The sequence below is a fragment of the Toxorhynchites rutilus genome, chromosome 2, assembly GCF_029784135.1.
Source record: "Toxorhynchites rutilus septentrionalis strain SRP chromosome 2, ASM2978413v1, whole genome shotgun sequence".
Taxonomy (NCBI): domain Eukaryota; kingdom Metazoa; phylum Arthropoda; class Insecta; order Diptera; family Culicidae; genus Toxorhynchites; species Toxorhynchites rutilus.
The window spans coordinates 5,754,684-5,773,207 of NC_073745.1; the positions used below are offsets into that span (position 1 = coordinate 5,754,684).

The 18,524-nt window shown below is 37.8% G+C and overlaps 2 protein-coding genes across 9 annotated transcripts in view; one reads left to right on the plus strand and one right to left on the minus strand.

The window, feature by feature from the left end:
- LOC129767283 (echinoderm microtubule-associated protein-like 2) overlaps positions 1 to 18,524 on the plus strand; it is a 58,208-nt gene that overhangs the window by 22,015 nt on the left and 17,669 nt on the right. For 5 of the 6 annotated variants that reach the window (XM_055767992.1, XM_055767988.1, XM_055767989.1 and 2 more), the window contains exon 2: positions 2,956 to 3,505. The exons of the other annotated variant lie outside the window; for it this stretch is intronic. In XM_055767992.1, the coding sequence (XP_055623967.1) occupies positions 3,232 to 3,505 (274 nt within the window). In that variant the 5' untranslated portion in view covers positions 2,956 to 3,231. The remainder of the gene's footprint in view (positions 1 to 2,955; positions 3,506 to 18,524) is intronic. 6 annotated transcript variants of the gene reach the window in all.
- LOC129767285 (zinc finger protein 677-like) overlaps positions 1 to 18,524 on the minus strand; it is a 44,786-nt gene that overhangs the window by 1,581 nt on the left and 24,681 nt on the right. Inside the window, exon 4 of one of the 3 annotated variants that reach the window (XM_055767997.1) lies at positions 7,300 to 7,406. The exons of the other annotated variants lie outside the window; for them this stretch is intronic. Coding sequence (XP_055623972.1) covers positions 7,336 to 7,406 — 71 coding nt within the window. The 3' untranslated portion in view covers positions 7,300 to 7,335. Of the gene's footprint in view, positions 1 to 7,299; positions 7,407 to 18,524 lie in introns of those variants that run through there. 3 annotated transcript variants of the gene reach the window in all.

Below are 18,524 nucleotides of genomic sequence, written 5' to 3' on the forward strand. Positions count from 1 at the left end.
ACCTCTTTTAAACTATTAAACTCAGTTGGAGCATGGTCACCATAAACTTCCACCAAAATGCGATAATTTTCAGCAGCCTTTTTCTTCATATTGAGGTAATGTAGCAACACTCCCCGCAAAAACACTCTCGTTGGTACGAAATTCGACATATTCGAAGTGGCAAAAAACTACGTTGTTTACACTTCAACTTTTTGACATATACTGAAAAAGACGCGCAATGACAGTAGCTTTCCAACGAATGTGTGAAATTTCTTATATACAAACAAAGCCACATTAAGGTACATGACGACTTTTACGCCGCAGTATCGCTTGGAGCGTTTTTTTTTTAATTTTAATTCATAATAAAGTCTGCTTCATTTAATATTGGAACACAAACAATTGCGTGTAGTTCAGTCATTTATTAACGAATTCATAATTTGTTTTTCATACAAATGTAGCATTTTCTTTACTCTTTCATAAAAAAAAATTAAAAAAATTATTCATTGCTGTTTCGAAGAAATTCTCGTACTTTTCCCGTAATACGGCACATTAGCCGGCGCACACCCTTTTCGTCCACCGTTTTGGCGATTTGATTCCACCAGTTCTTCATTTGAGTCATGTTCCTAACAAGTTTTCCCTTTGCCTTAAGCCTCCGCTTCGTGATTGCCCAGTATTTCTCTATCGGCCGGAACTGGGGGCAGTTTGGGGGGTTGAGGTCCTTCGGTATTACGCTGACCCCGTTCGTTGCGTACCATTCCATAACCGTTTTGCTGTAATGGCAGCTTGCGAGGTCCGGCCAAAACATTACTGGACGGTCGTGGGCACGAATAAACGGCAGAATCCGTTTCTGTAGGCACTCTTCTTTGTAGACTTCTGATGTCATTGTCTTGTCAGTGAGAAAGACTTTGGTTTTCTGTCCACAACTGCATATCCCCTGCCAAATCATGTACTTGCGGGCGAATTTATCCGCAAACACGAACTTAAATTTTGCAGATACATCCCCCCGAGCCGTCGCCAAATAAAATTTTTGACCTGGGATTTGCCCAAAGTCCGCCTTCAAGTAGGTCTCATCGTCCATCAGAATACATCCGACGAACTTGGTCAGCACTTGGTCGTACAGCTTTCGAGCACGGATTCTGGCCACATTGTTCTGCTTCAGCGTCCGATTTGGCTGTTTGCTGGCTCGGAATGACCTTATTCCTTCCCGGAGACGAATTCGTCGCACCGTACTGTGAGCGGCCTGGAACTTATTGGCCAAATCGCGGTCTGAAAGATTGGGATTCCTCTTGACGGCCTTGATGACTTTCCCACGCAGTTTCCGGTCGACAGTTCCACTCCGACGCTTCGAATGCGGCTTCCGAGCCGTCGTCAATGTTTCCTTGTTCTGCTTGATAACACGCCATACGGTATTTCTGGGCATTTTAAGCTGTTTAGCTAGCTTAGATGCCGACAACAATGGATTTTCAAGAAAACTGTGCACAATTTTATCTCTCCGTTCGGCTTCCATGGCGGTTGTTTACAAAATGCTATCGTTTGGTGTTATGACATAAATACATGGTGAAAGGTAACGAATTTCCCGACACGTGGGTGAAAAAAGTTTCCAAATCCGTCCACTAGGAGCGCCACAATGAGCAAAAGAATTTGTTCCAATATTAAATGAAGCAGACTTTAGTACGCAATCTAGATTCAACAAAACTATGTATAAGCATTATAAAGCACACGAAGGACTTGCAAATGTAAATGTAGTATTTGTAGTAAATCGGGATCGCTTTCCATTTCTTCCAATCGCAATCGACGGTGTTAAATTGAATATGACATCTTCAGAACATTTGCAACATTAACACAACAATGAATACTTATCAGGAAACGAATCATCGAAGAGATGTTTGCCTTGTAGCATACATAATCGATCAACGACAGTTGGCAACAGATGAAACCATGGAACTATGAGTGGAGGACGATAAAAACGCAGGAAGATTTAGTTGCTATAGTGTTGTAGACCACTCCAAACTAGTGAAGCTAAGGTCAAGGACGCGATTGTCTCCATTGATATTTACTCTGCACAGATGAGTCGCATTGAAACTGTCCACAGCGCCATGTCAAATTATTCCTCGGAATGAACATCAGAAACCGTGTTAATGATTTTTAACTATTGCAAGACATACTTAAACTATACAGGAATGTGTTATCATTGATCTTAATTTTTTGTAATGGGTTGTTTTACGATAAGGAAGTATATATTAGCCATATCAAACAAAAAACAAAGCTGCCCATAGTTATTCCACAGTGCTTCCATTAACATGTATTGGAATCAAATAAGATGAATAACCGGAAGCCTAACGATACTCAAACACATTCCAAGTCGGTTATACAAGGTGTGGTTCCGATGGTGAATCTTCTCTGTATAGTAACTGTCCGTGGAGCGTACGTTACGTCCATTAGCATGGGCGTAAACTATCTCCACGAGCTTTGACCCATATAGCTCACAATGTGCACAGAATATTGTAAATGAAAATTCATGTTGAATTTCTCATTTCTTCCAAAATGAAGACAACGACTGAAGAGGTATTATGATGTACTTTTAAATCACAACCCTAATGATACTTTAATATTATACCTGATTTAAATTCCTATGATTCGCTATCCAACACTATTCAACGAAAGCAACACGCTTCGAGCCAATCAAAACAACAAACCGCCAACTAGATTCCACTGCAATCTCCGCAGCCGCCGCTAACAATAAACTCGTAAGCGAGGCAAACTAGATTTCGGTGCTTCGAGATAATCCGAAGCATAAACTTTTGTTATCTTGTTAGCCTAATCGAGAGACACATGAGCACAACGCCACCCCCTCATCGGATCGGATTTTTCCAGATCATTACTTCTGTTATAATGCTATTATTTTTAATTCCCGCCATTCTTTAACTCATTCTCATTTCCTTCCATATTTCGCACTCTTTTTTTATTTTCTTCCAGCCATAGAAGCGTAAATTGATATTCCGTTGTCGCCACCGGGAAAGAGCTACATCATTAAGCCGTAAGCCGAAGTGTCGCGACGCGAGGGGGCGTTTGTGTTCGCGTGAATGATAGCTATTTGCTGTATCGCTTTTTATCGAATATTCAATTCGGATGACATCATTACAGCAACCGTAGTTTACACACGACCAGAAGAGAGAAGTAATAAGCATCCGGGGCGAGAACCGATAGATTTTCGAATTGGCTTCCCCCGCAAGAAACTAGAAACTAAGTTGAATGAGAAATATGAGCGCCGCCGTCAGCGCCGAGCAGCAGATAGCGGCAACCAGAGACGTCGGCGCGGAGAGCAACGGTCGTGAGCCTCCGCGCAACAATGGCACCCACACGTACGGGACCATTTCGGAGTCGACCGTCTCGACGTCCAACTCATCGGCCACCATCCAGTCCAGTAACAGCTCCATCTTCAAGAGCTCCATGACCACCGGAAGCAGCACGAGTCGATCCTCATCATATCATCTGCAGCATCTCAAGAGCGCTTACGGCGCATCCGGTGAGTTGCGATTCTATACTACTCAACTATAAATTGTAGGATCGACCACCAATGACCACAATACTATTTAATTTAGCCCCAACCATTAATTCCCACAATTAGTCATCTCCAAAAAAGCAACAGTGTCTCCAAATGGCAGTGGATATTTACGCACGTCTTGTTGGGGTTAAACACTGAACGATCCAAACACTTTCAATCCTCAGGATATTAGCGGAATTGACTAGCTAGCAAATATTTACACTCATTCCATACCAGTTCCAATGTGATGATGATGGTGATGATCACAGCAACTACTCCTACGGGTAGATTTGTAAACTTTTACGTGTGTTCTCGGTTACGGCCGTGGCCGAAAGTGACCACCACCCTCAACCCCGAAACAGCAACAACAGTAAACAGTTGGTTAAGGTTATGGAAGGGGCGTTGTCTCGAAATGGCAAATGCAAATTTGGCAATCGACGTCGCGGCGTTACCCCGGAACAGAATAGCGTGGCATCGGCTAAAGTCAACAAACTTGCCGCTGTACGCAATTTTTTTCCGAAAAAACGTAGGGAGGGAAATACAATTTGCATGCATTCGTAATATAGTTTAGAGACGGAAAAATAAATAAAATATGGTTTCGGATGGCTTCTCGTTATTACCGAGGGCGTCTTGTTTTTTTTCTGCATGTTTCACACCACCTATTCAAACATGTCAGCACTTTCATGGTATACTTATAAAAAGTTGTTGTTTGGGTGTTTTTTTGACTCCCCGCCTGTTGTCACAAGGAAACAGAGATTGAGATAAACAAATTAGGGAACCAATTTGTCAGACAGGCTTTGAGCGATCTTGCCATGTCTAGTTATAACAACTGACACAAATTTGTCAAACATTTGATAATCGATTTCAGTACTTATAGTGGAATTTGAAATGATTCAGCCGCAGGTTGATAGTAAAGCTTTAACAGCTTCAAAAGTTAAAAGTTCGAAAGCATCACCTTTTCGAATTAAACCCCATCACTCTCGTGTCGTTCTATCATTTGGTCACAAGAAAGAGACAACAAACCAAAAGGTAACAGTTTATTTTGGCTGTGTTTAAAATGCACACGATTCTTCTGCTCTCATCCCAAAAATTGAAGTTTACAGAAAATGATAGGATACTCAAGTAACAAGGGCAGCGAAAGTCAGGGCCGCTATGCTTCCAGCAGGTGAACGCTGACCGCGAAATTAATTTAACATGATTATTAAATTGCCGCATTTCATAGGCCTCATCAGAAAAATTATATTTACCAATTTGCCCAATTCCACGGGTCAAATATGTAAACGCGAAGGTTCGGCTGTGAAAATTAAGATTCGAGCAATATTATTATAACTATGAGCCGCTTTTTTTCTCGCTCATTCGTTATTAACTATTTATTAGTAAGCTCAGTCATTACCTTATAACGCATCAAGGTTTTTCGACTATTGAATATAGTATTATTCTAATACGCATCTAAAAGTGCGGCTGCAAGTCGTCTGCATACTTCTTCTCATCTGCATATAATTCCTCTCATCACGTCATATTAACAAAAAACTGTAAACAAAAATGCAGGAATCAGATTGGGACTAGTCCTCCAATTTTGTGGAACTGGCAAAATCCAACTTCGTTCATTAACACTAAACCTACCGATGTTTCATGTATACCTATTCCTACCACATCGGGTCAAGTGACCCTTTATGAATAGTTAGTGAGCAATGAATCGATTTATATAGTTTTGTTGAGAAACGTGACAAACCATATTTCTCCTGTATATTTTGACATTTTTAGGATAACAATTATGAATGAAATTTAAATTTATTTTAATAATGAAATTGCAATTTTTGACACGCGAAATAGCACTGTAGCTTGAAATGATTACTGGTTAATTCTAATCATTCACTATTCATTCACAAATACAACAAAATATATAAAGCAATAGCAACAATGTGCAATACAATAGTTTTCTATCACAACCACACATTCAAATCTTTCTGATATCATATGAATGTTTGCACAGGTCAAATGACCCGTTGCGGTAGTTAAGGCAGATTAGAAATATTTCTTAGTAAAAAAAATAACAAGAGAGGAGTAAACACTGAAAAATACATTCTAGGTATGTTTTAAGAAAAGTAGTGTAGGCAAATTATGGTGTGACAATGTAATTTGCAAGTAAATTTTGACTAAAAGTTTAAAATGGGTCATTTGACCCTCCTTGGTAGGTTTAGGGTTAAAATAGTATTGGAATCGTAGATTCATTCCAAGTATTTTCTATCATTTTAATTTTTTTTTGTTTATAATCTACGATTAAACTACGATTCAGTTTCGACTTTTCGAATTTTTGAACCAAATTTCCTTCTCTGAAAATCTTTATCTTAATATTCGCTGAAATTCGATTGCGGAAATTGAATTGATTTTAAAAAATTTAATTCTCATTTCTCTTTTCAAATGCCGTGTGAAAAAAATCTAAAAAGTAGTCATGAAATAATTTTTTAAACTTTATAATCTAACTTGAATTCTAGTTAGATTATAGGCCCTATTCCAGAAAACGAGACGAGCAATTCGTCTCGTCTCGTCTCGGCTTCAGTCACTGTCGAGACGAGCAAAATATCCTATTCCAGTACACGAGTTTCATTGAAATGCTTTATTTGGTAGACTGGAAAGACTTCTGTCACTTTTTCTCGATGTGATCAGTGATGTCAGATGTGAAGACATGTTTTTATTTTGAGAAAAACAACAACTATTTTTAAAATTGATCAATCGATTTTTTTTCTCAGTGCCAAAACACTGAAATCATAACAAAAAGGAATTAGATTCATAATTCTTTTGGTTTCATTTATATTTTTTCTACCAGCATATGGTTTCATCACTCAGACGTTTCGTTATTATGGATTTATTAAAACCAATTTTTGTTCACCTAATCAACGATTTATCAAGAAAGGTTTCGAATCTATATGCTTGTATTTCCATTTACAGTTATAAAATAACGTAGTCTAGTTTTTTTCACATTAATAGCAATAAGCTTCGAAACCATTAGGTGCGACGAATGAAACGCATCATTGTAAAATGTGAATCAGTAGAAAAAAATATTGGCTTATCAAAAATGCACATTTGAATTATTCATTTTCGTTCAATACGATGTTACGAGACTTTTCGTGCCGTGTTAATATATTCAAAACAGTCATTTGGAATCCCTGGATATGAGTTCAATGTTTACATTTGATTGTGTTGTTTGGAAGAGGCCCAAAATTTTGCAATTACTGAATTGAATTTAATGGTTGCAGTTGAAAACATACATTGCTTATACAATACTAAGTTTTATTAAAGTAAGTAAGTGAAACAATTTTTGAAAATAAAGGCGGAACAGAAGAATACCGATGCTTTCAATCAACAAGGTGAACAAACACATCAAACAAACTAGACGACTCGACTGATTTATCGGCGAGCGCGGCCAAACGGTCGTCGAGCCAGACGAGCTACTCGTCTGTTTTTAGTCGAGCTCGGCTTCTGGAATACGAAAGCAAACGAGACGAGCGCTCGTCAGTTCATCTCGTCTTCTGGAATAGGGCCCTATGCCAATACAACTATTACTTTTCATGAAAAAATTCACAGGAGGGTTGTGTCTGAGACACGTCCGCATAGTTGACGTAGGATTACGTTAGGCTATCTGTTGATTTAGAATATGTTTGAAGAATTACATCGTTAAACTCTTTGATAATGAGTTGGTGGCCCTGAAAATTGCCGTTTTGTTTGGTTGTTGGGTTGTTGGTGTTGTCTCCACCAGTGTTTACCGAGTGATGATGACAGAAGGATGGTAAACAGTCGTTGGATGGTGCGTATCATATAAAAGACACCGAAGTAGAACGAGATATGACGAAAACCGCCCTTTGTGATCCTAGACGAGATGCTCCTGTGGATGAAATAAAAAAAAACTCACCAATGTAAGATAATTACCAATGCCGAACAAAATTATTATTTTTTCACATCAGTAAAAACATGTTACTTTAATATGGAGAAAACATATTTGAAATGGAAAAGGTAATGTTATTTTATAATTTTTACTTTCTGAGTGTTTAATCAATCCAATGTAAATTTTAATTGGACTAACAACACCTAATACTATATGTAGATCATATAGGGAATATTTTTTCTAGAATTTCTTCGCTTTTCCAATTATTCTCGCCATATAAATTTTGCTTGGGTGAAATGAACACAACAAAACAGACTTAAACCAAATGACCCGTTCTCGAGCGGGAACACACCTTGGATTATATTTATGAAAATTGAAATAAATCGTGTCATATATCAAGTCATTTTTAACACAACTGCTACCATATACAATTTTACACTTACACTTGTGCTAAATTTTTCACAATACACGATCGGTCATTGATCTGAAATTTCACGAAGCAACTAACATTAAAGGTCCAAATTTACCTTACTTGCAAGACATAAATGCCCCCGACTTGCATATATTTGCAATGCCGATTTCCCCCAGGCAGCTTGGTTTTGATGTCTCTGTTAGGGACCTGCCGCATGTGTCGTCAATTTCGACCAATCAGAAGTGGGTATTTCCGTTAGGATAGGGGTTGAGATTTTTCTATTGTTCGATAGTTAATTTTATGACATATAGTTTTTTCTTCAATATAAAAAATTGTTATGGAGTGCCGAAATCGATTGACGCAAAAATTTCATCAATCCTTCATGAAATGACTGAGCAATAAGCGTTTGAAATTGGACAATTTTCACGATGTACTCAATTTTCGATTTTCAATTTGTACCCCAATATGTTCACGAAAGACGTAATCCTACGTCAAAACGCCATACTTTGTAAACTTTCTGGCTATTTTTATTGTTCCTTATTACTCTTCTTCTTTTCAAATGGCACTAACGTTGCTAGAAGAACTTCGCCGTCTCAACGTAGTATTACTTGCGTCATTAGTACTTAGTTGAGATTTCTATGCCAAATAACACGTCTTGAATGCATTCTGAGTGGCAAGCTCTAGAATACGCGTGACCACAGTGCAAGACGGAGGGAATTTCTTTGACGAGAAATCATACTTGGCATATAGTTTTAGGGATCGATAAACGTTTCTATGGTTCGACACTCCTCCCCCCTCTAAAGGGAAGCTAACTAAAGGGTGTGTCACATCAAATTGCATCACGGAAAAAACGCTGTAGAAATTCGCCCAGTAGACCGATCCTATTGAAAATTTTAGACCGTAAAATAAAAACTATTAAACAACTTTTGGCATTTTCATTTTATTCATACTTCGAGCCCAAGCCCGTATGCTCGCACCTTCCTCTTTACCCCGTCCATAAGGTTCTGTACAACGTCAGGTTGTAGTTTTTTTGAACAGAAATCCATTTTCTCTTGAAGTCCGCCTCCGATTTGACAACTTTTGGGTTCTTCCGGAGGGCCTGCTTCATAATCGCCCAATATTTCTCTATTGCGCGAAGCTCCGGCGCGTTGGGCGGGTTCATTTCCTTTGGCACGAAGGTGACCCCGTTGGCTTCGTACCACTCCAACACGTCCTTTGAATAGTGGCACGAAGCGAGATCCGGTCAGAAGATGGTCGGGCCCTCGTGCTGCTTCAATAGTGCTAGTAAGCGCTTCTGTAGGCACTCCTTAAGATAAACCTACCCGTTTACCGTGCCGGTCATCACGAAGGGGGCGCTTCGCTTTCCGCAAGAGCAGATCGCTCTCCACACCATGTACTTTTTGGCAAACTTGGATAGTTTCTGCTTGCGAATCTCCTCCGGAACGCTGAATTTGTCCTCTGCGGAGAAGAACAACACGCCCCGCACCTGACGAAAGTCCGCTTTGACGTAGGTTTCGTCGTCCATTACCAGGTAATGCGGCTTCGTCAGCATTTCGGTGTACAGCTTCCGGGCTCGCGTCTTCCCCACCATGTTTTGCCTTTCGTCGCGGTTAGGAGCCTTCTGAACCTTGTATGTACGCACGCCCTCCCGCTGCTTGGTCCGCTGGACGAATGAACTTGACATATTTTTGCCCTGAATTCAGATTCCCCGGAGCGAAACGATTTTGAGGAAGATTGCTGCCGTCCACGAAGCTCTGCAGCAACGAGCAACTTGAGTTACCAACCCTATAGTAACTCTTCGAGCTACGGCAAAGCTCGCGGCGCCCAGGTTTCGCTCGACAACATCCGGCCGGCCACATCACACTGACATATACACAAATGTAAGTTGAATAAACAAAAAAAAAAGGAATCTATCTGTGTTTTTACTTGTGAACTGAATCCTTGATTTGTGCCCAAAAAGAGAGTGAGCCGATCTTGAGCCTCCGAGTGTCAAGCTCGAGCTAGCCGAGTTAAAAGAGGCAGTTGAAAGCCCACCCTCAATGGTCCCCGTGGCTTAGACCAGGGATCGAGGGCTTTTCTAGGATTAGCCCTTCTGGCTAGTCTGACATAAATAAGAGAAAGTAACAAATGGCTTATTGGCGACATCCCGGACCGAACATCTCGGATCACGTCTAAACTGCTTAACTACGCGCTTGTGATCTTTTTCACTGACGGAGCATCCATTTTTGCCGTTCTTCACCTTCCGGTCGATGGTTAGGTTCTCGAAGTATCGTTTTAGTACTCTGCTGACCGTGCATTGGACGATTCCCAGAATCTTACCGATGTCCCGAAGTGACAACTCCGGATTCTCGAAATGAGTGCACAGGATTAATTCACAACGCTCTTTTTCGTTCGACGACATTTTTCCAAATTTACGAAAAATTTACAGTGAAGCATGGCCAACGTGATCTATACACTCTTATCTGATTATAAGCGAAAGCTCAAGATATAATTCCTAAAAATCAAATTTCTACAGCGTTTTTTCCGTGATGCAATTTGATGTGACACACCCTTTAACCAAGCAAATCGAACCAAATTTAGCATGTGGAGGTTTTAGGGGGCACGAAACTTTTCTACGGTGGTAAGATACCCCTTCCCTTCTCTCTAAGTGGTGGGCTGCCATACAAATGAAACACAAATTTCTGCATTACTCAAGAACTATCAAGCAAAAAGAACCAAATTTGGTATATGGAGGTTTTAGTAGGCATTAAATGTTTTTTATGGTGGTTTGACATTCCTCCCCCCTCTCTAAGGTGGGAAGCAGTATTACTCGAGAATCAATCAAGCAAACGAAACCAAAATTGTGCATGAAGGTTTCAGAGGTGGGAGTTTGCATAACTTTGCATAACACTTGTGGTTCGACACACTTACCCCCTCTCTGAGGGCGTGGGGACTGTCATACAAATGAAACACAAACTTCTGCATAACTCGAGAACTAATCGAGTAAATGGAGCCAAATTTGGGATGAGGGTTTTTGGGTACGAGAAATGTTTCCATGATGGTATGACACCTCACCCTCTTCTGGAATGGAGGGGGCCCCATAAAAATAATACACATATTTCAACCAAACATGACAATTGAAAATTTTCGGAAAACTCTGAAGGGAAATGGAAGAATTCAATTCGCATATGTTCTACAATTACATATTGACAAGCGTTGTTAGTCCATTTGATGTTTGTGCTAACTAAATTGATCTTCGTTCGAAAGTGTAAATGGATATTAATGTGATAAAACGCACTCCTATATCGTCTTCTATCTGTAAAAATAAAAATGGATCGCCGAATGTGTTGATAAGAGCAAAACTCGAGAAAGGAATTGTCCGAGTTAGGACTGTCTTTATTCTATCATATTTTCTGTATCAAACATTTATTCCATGTAACGGAGAAACATGTTATTTGCAAGTGGTTGAAACATTTTCAACGAGAATTGTGTCTGAAGATAATCTGATATTATAATGACGAGTTTTGGTAGAAGCACTAGGAATTTTATAGTCAAAGGTAATTTTCAAGGGTAGATTAAAAGATCAATCAATGAACAGCTCTGCGATTGGACTCATGAACGTACGCTTAGTGAGAAAACGTGGATGTGACAACGAAAATTAAATTTTGGGCGGGACGAAGTTTGCCGGGTGAGCTAGTTTGATATAAAATACTCGAATTTGCAGAGAATTTTGAATATTTCCGTTGACAGTTCAAAACATAGGGTGAGGTATAATATAAAATGATTCGGACAAAATGTTTAAAAATAAAATGTAGATTTTTTTTATTCTTTATTATAGAGACTTTCAGAAAAATGTAGATGATATACTATACAGTAATCGTTCACTAACTGGTCCTGGTTTAACTGGGCGAACGTTAACCTTGGACCAGTTAAAAAGCAGAATTTCGTAAACAAACGACACCATATTCGAATGGATGGTTTGCAGTGAGGGGTATTCGAATGTAATTTTATGACAAAAACATTGATTAAGCTACAGAAAAATAATTTCCTCAAATTATATTTCACACCTGTTGTCGCACTGAATGCGGAACTTACATTGGAATCCTTTTTTTTTAATCCAATTTCATAATCAACGCGAATCAAACAATTCATTGAATTTCCCCTCGATTTGATTTGACGTTTAATATGCCGGACCAGTTAAAACGCGAATGTCGATAACTGATCTTCCCTTTTCGCCCAGTTAGTGAATGTTTACTGTATTAACATTTTTACCTTTTCTTCTCTATTGATTATGTTATCTCAAGTTGTGCAAAATGACAGTTCCTATCACTAAAATACCGAAATAAAACAATATTTTGACATTTTTTTATGTGTGCGTTAATCCAAATCCGTATTGCAAAATCTAGTTGGTGGTTTTCACTAGATCTCTCTCTTGTTTTTCAGTAAGACAGCTTGAACTGACCCAACTTTCAAAGATCCAATCTACTGGTTTCTGCCTGTCTATCCAGGTAACGCCAAATAAACGTCTTTTCAAGCCGGGTTCATACGTTGTCAGTTACTCGGTTGTGTGTAAACGTCAGACGATTCAAAGAATTACGAACGTACCCATATCAAAAAACAAAAAATTGTAAAAAATAAGTAAAATACAATTAGGTGCCTATTCTGTCACATTTGGAAATCTTATTCAATATTTCTGTCCAGTTGAAGGATATTATCGGCAAAAAGAGGGCCTAGGAGATTTTCCGGGGTTAAAACATATTTCTTTCCATTTGGAAAACGATTACGTTTATGCGAACAATCAATCGTTTCAATGAACATTTGTTCGCATAGCTAGACGTAATCACCAGGCTGCTCTGTCTGTAGCGTTGGTATTTACATTTCCGATAATAGTCAAAACGTCTCCGTTGGTAGTTTCAGTTGTAGCAGGTTTTTCATCTCATAGTCTTTATTTTTGGTTTTTCCAAAACAATACTCGGAACATGACAGTTCAGTATAGTTGTATTGGTGAACCCGAGTGCGAACCCGTGAAACATCTCAGTGCGAACCCAACAGCTTTCAGGTTGAACCTGGTGCGAAACTAGGTTGAAACTGAGAGAATAAAAAAAAAACGTTTTGACAGCAGTTAGGTTGAAACGGCGAAATGCAACCGAATAATTGTCAAAATGAAAAAAAATGTATCACCTCCTTCACTAGCAGTCTTTTCAGGGTGTTCAGTGAATCCGGACTTTTTGGGGACCATTCTATGGTTTTGATACGGGATGAATGAACGATCGACTTGGTTTTCACTACTGTGTGAGTGATTGCTGGAACGTGATTTCTACGATAATTTAGTAAACGATGATCATAAACCATAACCAAACCAGAAATATGATTACATTACAACAACATGTTTGATTTAAATTATAAATAGGGTTAATGATCTTGGTTTGTCCGATATGGGGTGTTTTTACGCAACTAGTAAATGCAAATCGATTTTTCTTCATGAAAATCACATATAATCGATACGAGTTTGGGTTTGTTGAAAAGCCCCAAGTCTCTAGTTGCTAATACAGGTCGGACTCGTTATATACAGACTCGATTATATACAATTTTGGACTCGATTATATACAGTTCGAATTTTTTTTTATATTTAAAATATGACTTATTTTAAGAAAAAATGTAGCCTTTCAACGTTGAGGTGAAATTTAAGTGGCTATTACATGTACAGTGGGGTAAAAATCGTGCTTTTTGAAGATTTTGCTTGAATTTTCACCAGGAATTATTTATATCGATATTGCTGCGAAATTAAGAACGATAAAAGTAGGGTGTCGAAGAACAAATTGTAGAGCGGTTAGAGAGCTTCAATTTAATTTATGGAAACAATCAAGGTTAATATAAATTTTGAGGATAAAATTAAAAATATTAACTTTGAAATTTTTCACTTCCAAAATGTTATTTAAATCCACTAATTTGGATGTTCCACTACTATATCCTATACTAAATTTTCTCATCCGTCAAATGAAAGCAACAGAAGCGTCATCCATAGTGTACTTTTAAATGTAGAGCCAGTTTGAGGTAACAGAGTCCGAAACAAAAAAAAACAGTTCTATAACTCTGTCATTGTTGAAATTTCAACATATGCGAAGACGGATTTTTTTCATAAAATATGATCGTCTATTACCTTCTGAGAGAATCTTGTAAAATAAATTTTTGTCATGTGAGAAATGTGTTTTTTCACTTTAAGGGGATGAATCAAAAATCAAATACTTATTCTAAATTCAAAAAACAAAACATACATGCATAAAAAAACGAATAATAGAAAAAAATTTTTTTGTCTCGATTATATACAGGATTCGATTTTATACAGTGAAGATAAATCCGAAACTGTAAATAATCGAGTCCGCGCTGTACTACCATAAGGCGTTGAAACTATTCAAATTTTTATACTTTTCACGATTTTTCTCAAAGAGGAATTATGATCATGGTTTGTCCGTCCAAAAATATGATCATGGTTTGTCTGGCTTTAGAAATCACAAGTAGACAATAAACAAACTGCAGCGCGCCAAGCGGTTGCCATAGAAAACATGTGTACAAAACAACCATCCCCTTTATTCCGCGCGGCGAATGAGGTGAGATGGACCAAGTCACTGCATTCCCGTAGACCAGGGGTTCTCAAACTATTTTGGGCAAGAGACCCCTTTTTCGAGAATGAAGTGATACCTTAGACCCCTATAGCCAAACTTCTTAAATCTGCGAAATGTATAACAATTGAAAAACTTTGCTGTTCATTAACCCTTCCTAAGGCCGTGTAAACTAGGCAAGGACTCAAACTTCAGAGAACATGTGGAAGAACACATTTTTACCTTTGATAAAAAATAAACTGTTGAAACAGTTGATAGCTGCCTTGGAAGCTCACCTTATTGCACCTTTGGTTAAGCAAAAATTAAAACAATATTTCAAGTGCAGCGAAAAAACTTTGTTTTATATAGACTTACAAAGATCGACTTACAAAGAATAAATTGAAAATTTTAATTTTCCATCAAATACACCATTTATTGAAAAACTGCATGAAAATTGAAAATGACAGCGAAAAACTTATCAACATGTTGCATTTTCAACGAAATTAAACAGAAATTGTTGCCGGCAATGTTGGTGATTGACGAGAGAATCGACGAAAGCAACCAAATTTTTTCAGCAAGTGAAAACAGCTTCTTCAATCAACGTGTTGGTCTCGCATCATACGATACCACTCAGTGAGTGAGCGAATCCAAACATGTGGAAGACAAGTTCATTCTGTCTCGTAAGTAGAAAGAACAGCAGTTCTGTCGACCAATGATTCACTCTCCATCGATCGGATTTGTGTGTGGATGAGACAGAGAAGGATCGCCAAGCGATAATTTTCCCGTGATTGCACTCATTTGAACAATTATCATACCGACAGCAAGCGTTTTAGGGGTCAATGCAGCAAATTTCTGTATATTGTGATGCATACCGTACAAAAATTTATAAGCAGGGAACAAAGCTGCGATTTTTATTCGATCAGTTGTTTTTGAATGTCCCCTACTTATTCTTAAAATTTATCAGGTGTAATACATATTTTAGATTAATGTGGACTAATTGTATATGCGATAAAAGATGTTATATTTTGTAAATGCTTGTGGTACAGTAGTTTGTTTTTGTGGTACAGAAGTCTGTTTTTGTTTGTTTGCAGCATTAAAGGAAATTGGAAAACCGCCAGTAGGTAACTTTTAACGACAAATGATCAGGACCACATGGCTAACGTAAAGAAGAAAACATCGAATAAAAAAGTCTGGTGCATGCGAATATACACACAGATGTGATATGAAATTGATAGCAAGAATTTTTCTATTATCCGGATGGTCAATATTTATCAGTTTTCGCATGGAGTATAGCGTTTCACCAATCGATGGAAAATAAATACGATACAGTAATCTTCCGAATATACATATTTCAGTTTTTGCGGAATGTTTCTTCAGAAAAGAAATGAAGTTCTAATGTAAATCCGAAAGAACTTTTCACACAATCAAATAACGTTACGTTTTTAACCCTAATATACTCGCGCAAATGGTCGCCCAGACCGACAATCAATCATTTTGTTTTAAAGAGGATTAATTAATTGACTTTAAAAACTGAGTGGAGATGAAGAACACATATTAACAGAGTATTACGTTTTCTGCAAGGAATATTGAACAGATTTTCTTCTGTTAAGAACTTAATAACAGAAAAGGTTACAATTATGATTTTTTGGGGATATATTGAAATAATTTTAATCCGGAGGCTCGATTATCGGGAATTTTAAACTCTATCATCCGGAGTATTTTGGTTTTGATTTTTTTTTATCGAAAATGTTGAATAATTTGTTAATATACTTTATAAATATGATTATTTGAACAAATTTGTACGAAGCTAGATAGAGGAGAGGACTGTAAAAGGGGTTGGTCAATACAACTAGTTTCGATTATCTGCAGTAGATTTATATACGTTGGAAATTCCAAATTTAAATGAATACATCGATTTAATATTTAAACATACGTAATATGATAATTTAATGCTACATCCATGTTGATGAGCAGGGTCTGTTTAGTATGTTTTAATTCGGTTATCCACAGTGCATCATATATAATATGATCTTTCGAATAATCATGGATGTAGTAAAGAAAAGTAAAAGTTGGGGTAGGAGTGTTGAGATTGTTGCAAAGAATACAAAATAAGTGATAAATCTTTGAATCCGCTTGGATAGTCCTTTGATTTACTGGATTCTCAAAAGATGTCTATTTAGCATCTTCATATGTTACGATATTATCGCAGAATAGATTTAATTTAATTTAATTTTTTTTCTTTCAAATTATTATTTATTTCGGTTTAGAAATAAATTCATGAGTAACGATGTGCATTAGAGTTCCAGTGAGAATGGTCATCTCAAATTTACGAATGGGACTTCCTGAAAAGTATTGATTACCTCGAACAAATACACTATACAACATTTTAGCTCATTCAGACTTTACTTACTATTGTCGTAAAGACGCCAAAGTTTGAGTCTTCCGAAAACCATAGAATCACCGTTAATGCGTTCATGCGTTCTTTTACAGTCAACAATGGGATATCAACATTTTCCTTGACTTCACAATGCAATCAGTCGGTACCTCGTCCAAAGCCTCGGCCACCCAAAACATAGCATCCCTAATGTTGATTCGGTTAACCATCTTATCGAACTCTCCTTGGCTCCTGGATGCCAAGCTTTTGCTTGTATTTGGACTTAATCATTTGAATAATATTTCGGTTCATGAGCTGTAACAAGGCAATGATTTTTTTTTCGAATTTCAAAACATTACTCCTCCCTCATGAGGCGCTAGTCAATTTGTGGCTAAGATATTACATTATACAAATAAGTCAGTGCAAATCATAGTTATTTTACGTTTACCGGGAGATTTCCTCTTAATTTTTTTATAATTCGATTATCCGGGAAATTTTATCATCCGGAGTTAAAATAAAATCAACATTCCGTTTCATCTCTAGTCGAGAGTGAGCAGTCTGAGAAACTGATCATCCATTGCAGACAATTGGACAAAACGATTTCTACGAAGATTTGGTGTTTCTGCGAAAGCCATAAAAGTCCAGCGTGGATACAACCAGATTACAAAACTAGAGGGACGAGATCTAGCTTCATGAGGATGCATCGTATACCTTTTCGAAATTTACAACAAATCAGTCTAGCCAGCAAGTAATCAACTACCCATCCCCTCTTAGATGGTGCCTACACACGCTACTAATGATAAATCATTTATTTTTGATACAAGTTTATTTCAATAAGTGCGATCGTTTGCTCCATAGGCTACGAATTTGTGCCGAAAAGTCCGCATTTGACAATTTGTATTATAATAAATATTGGACAAGCAAAACTCGAAGTATTTATAAATTGCGTTTCGAAGGTTATATATAGTTACTATTTGGTAAGCAAACTGAACCCTATTGGCTTTCCTTTTAAAAGTTATTAGACGACAACTGTTAGGTGCGTACCTGCGAGCATTAGCACATCGAAAAGCTAAAAGATTCAATTCTTTTCTGAGAGCGACACCACTCTATCACAAAGCGATTCGATTCAAAGCTCCGAGGCTAAGCACCCAATCGGATCAGGAAACGAAAGTAGAGCGACAGCAAAAACTAACGAACGAATCATAAAATGATACAGGCGAGCATCGATGAACACGCGCACAGATACCAAACGATGACTCTCACGCTGTGTTCATCCAGTGTTTTCGTTGACACGTCAGTTTTCTGTTTCATGAGTGATTTAAAACATATTATTGTGTGCGTTGAATGAATCAAATAAGAGAATGTAACGAGCGCTCGTTGATACGATTGGAACCATCCTTGGTTGCCGGTGCTCTAAAATCGCGGTTTTCCTAACGGGTGTTAAATAAAAAATGAGAATTTTTTCAATCACATATAAAAAAAAATATTTTTTTTTCATCGATTTCAGTATTTTTTATTAATAACATAATATATTTTCTTCAAAAAAATGTCAGTGAATGTTTGAGTAAGGGCCGTGGTCTGCTGTTCGACGCAACTTTGTCGCGATGCTCTCACAAGAACGTTGTACGGTTCTGCGAAACGCATTTCCAGCAAGGAAAAAAGTTCACGGTGGCACATTTTAAGGAAGAAAATGTACCTGTCAGTACAGTATATCGTATCCTGAGTTCCCTGAACGTAGAGCAGAAGGTCGGAAG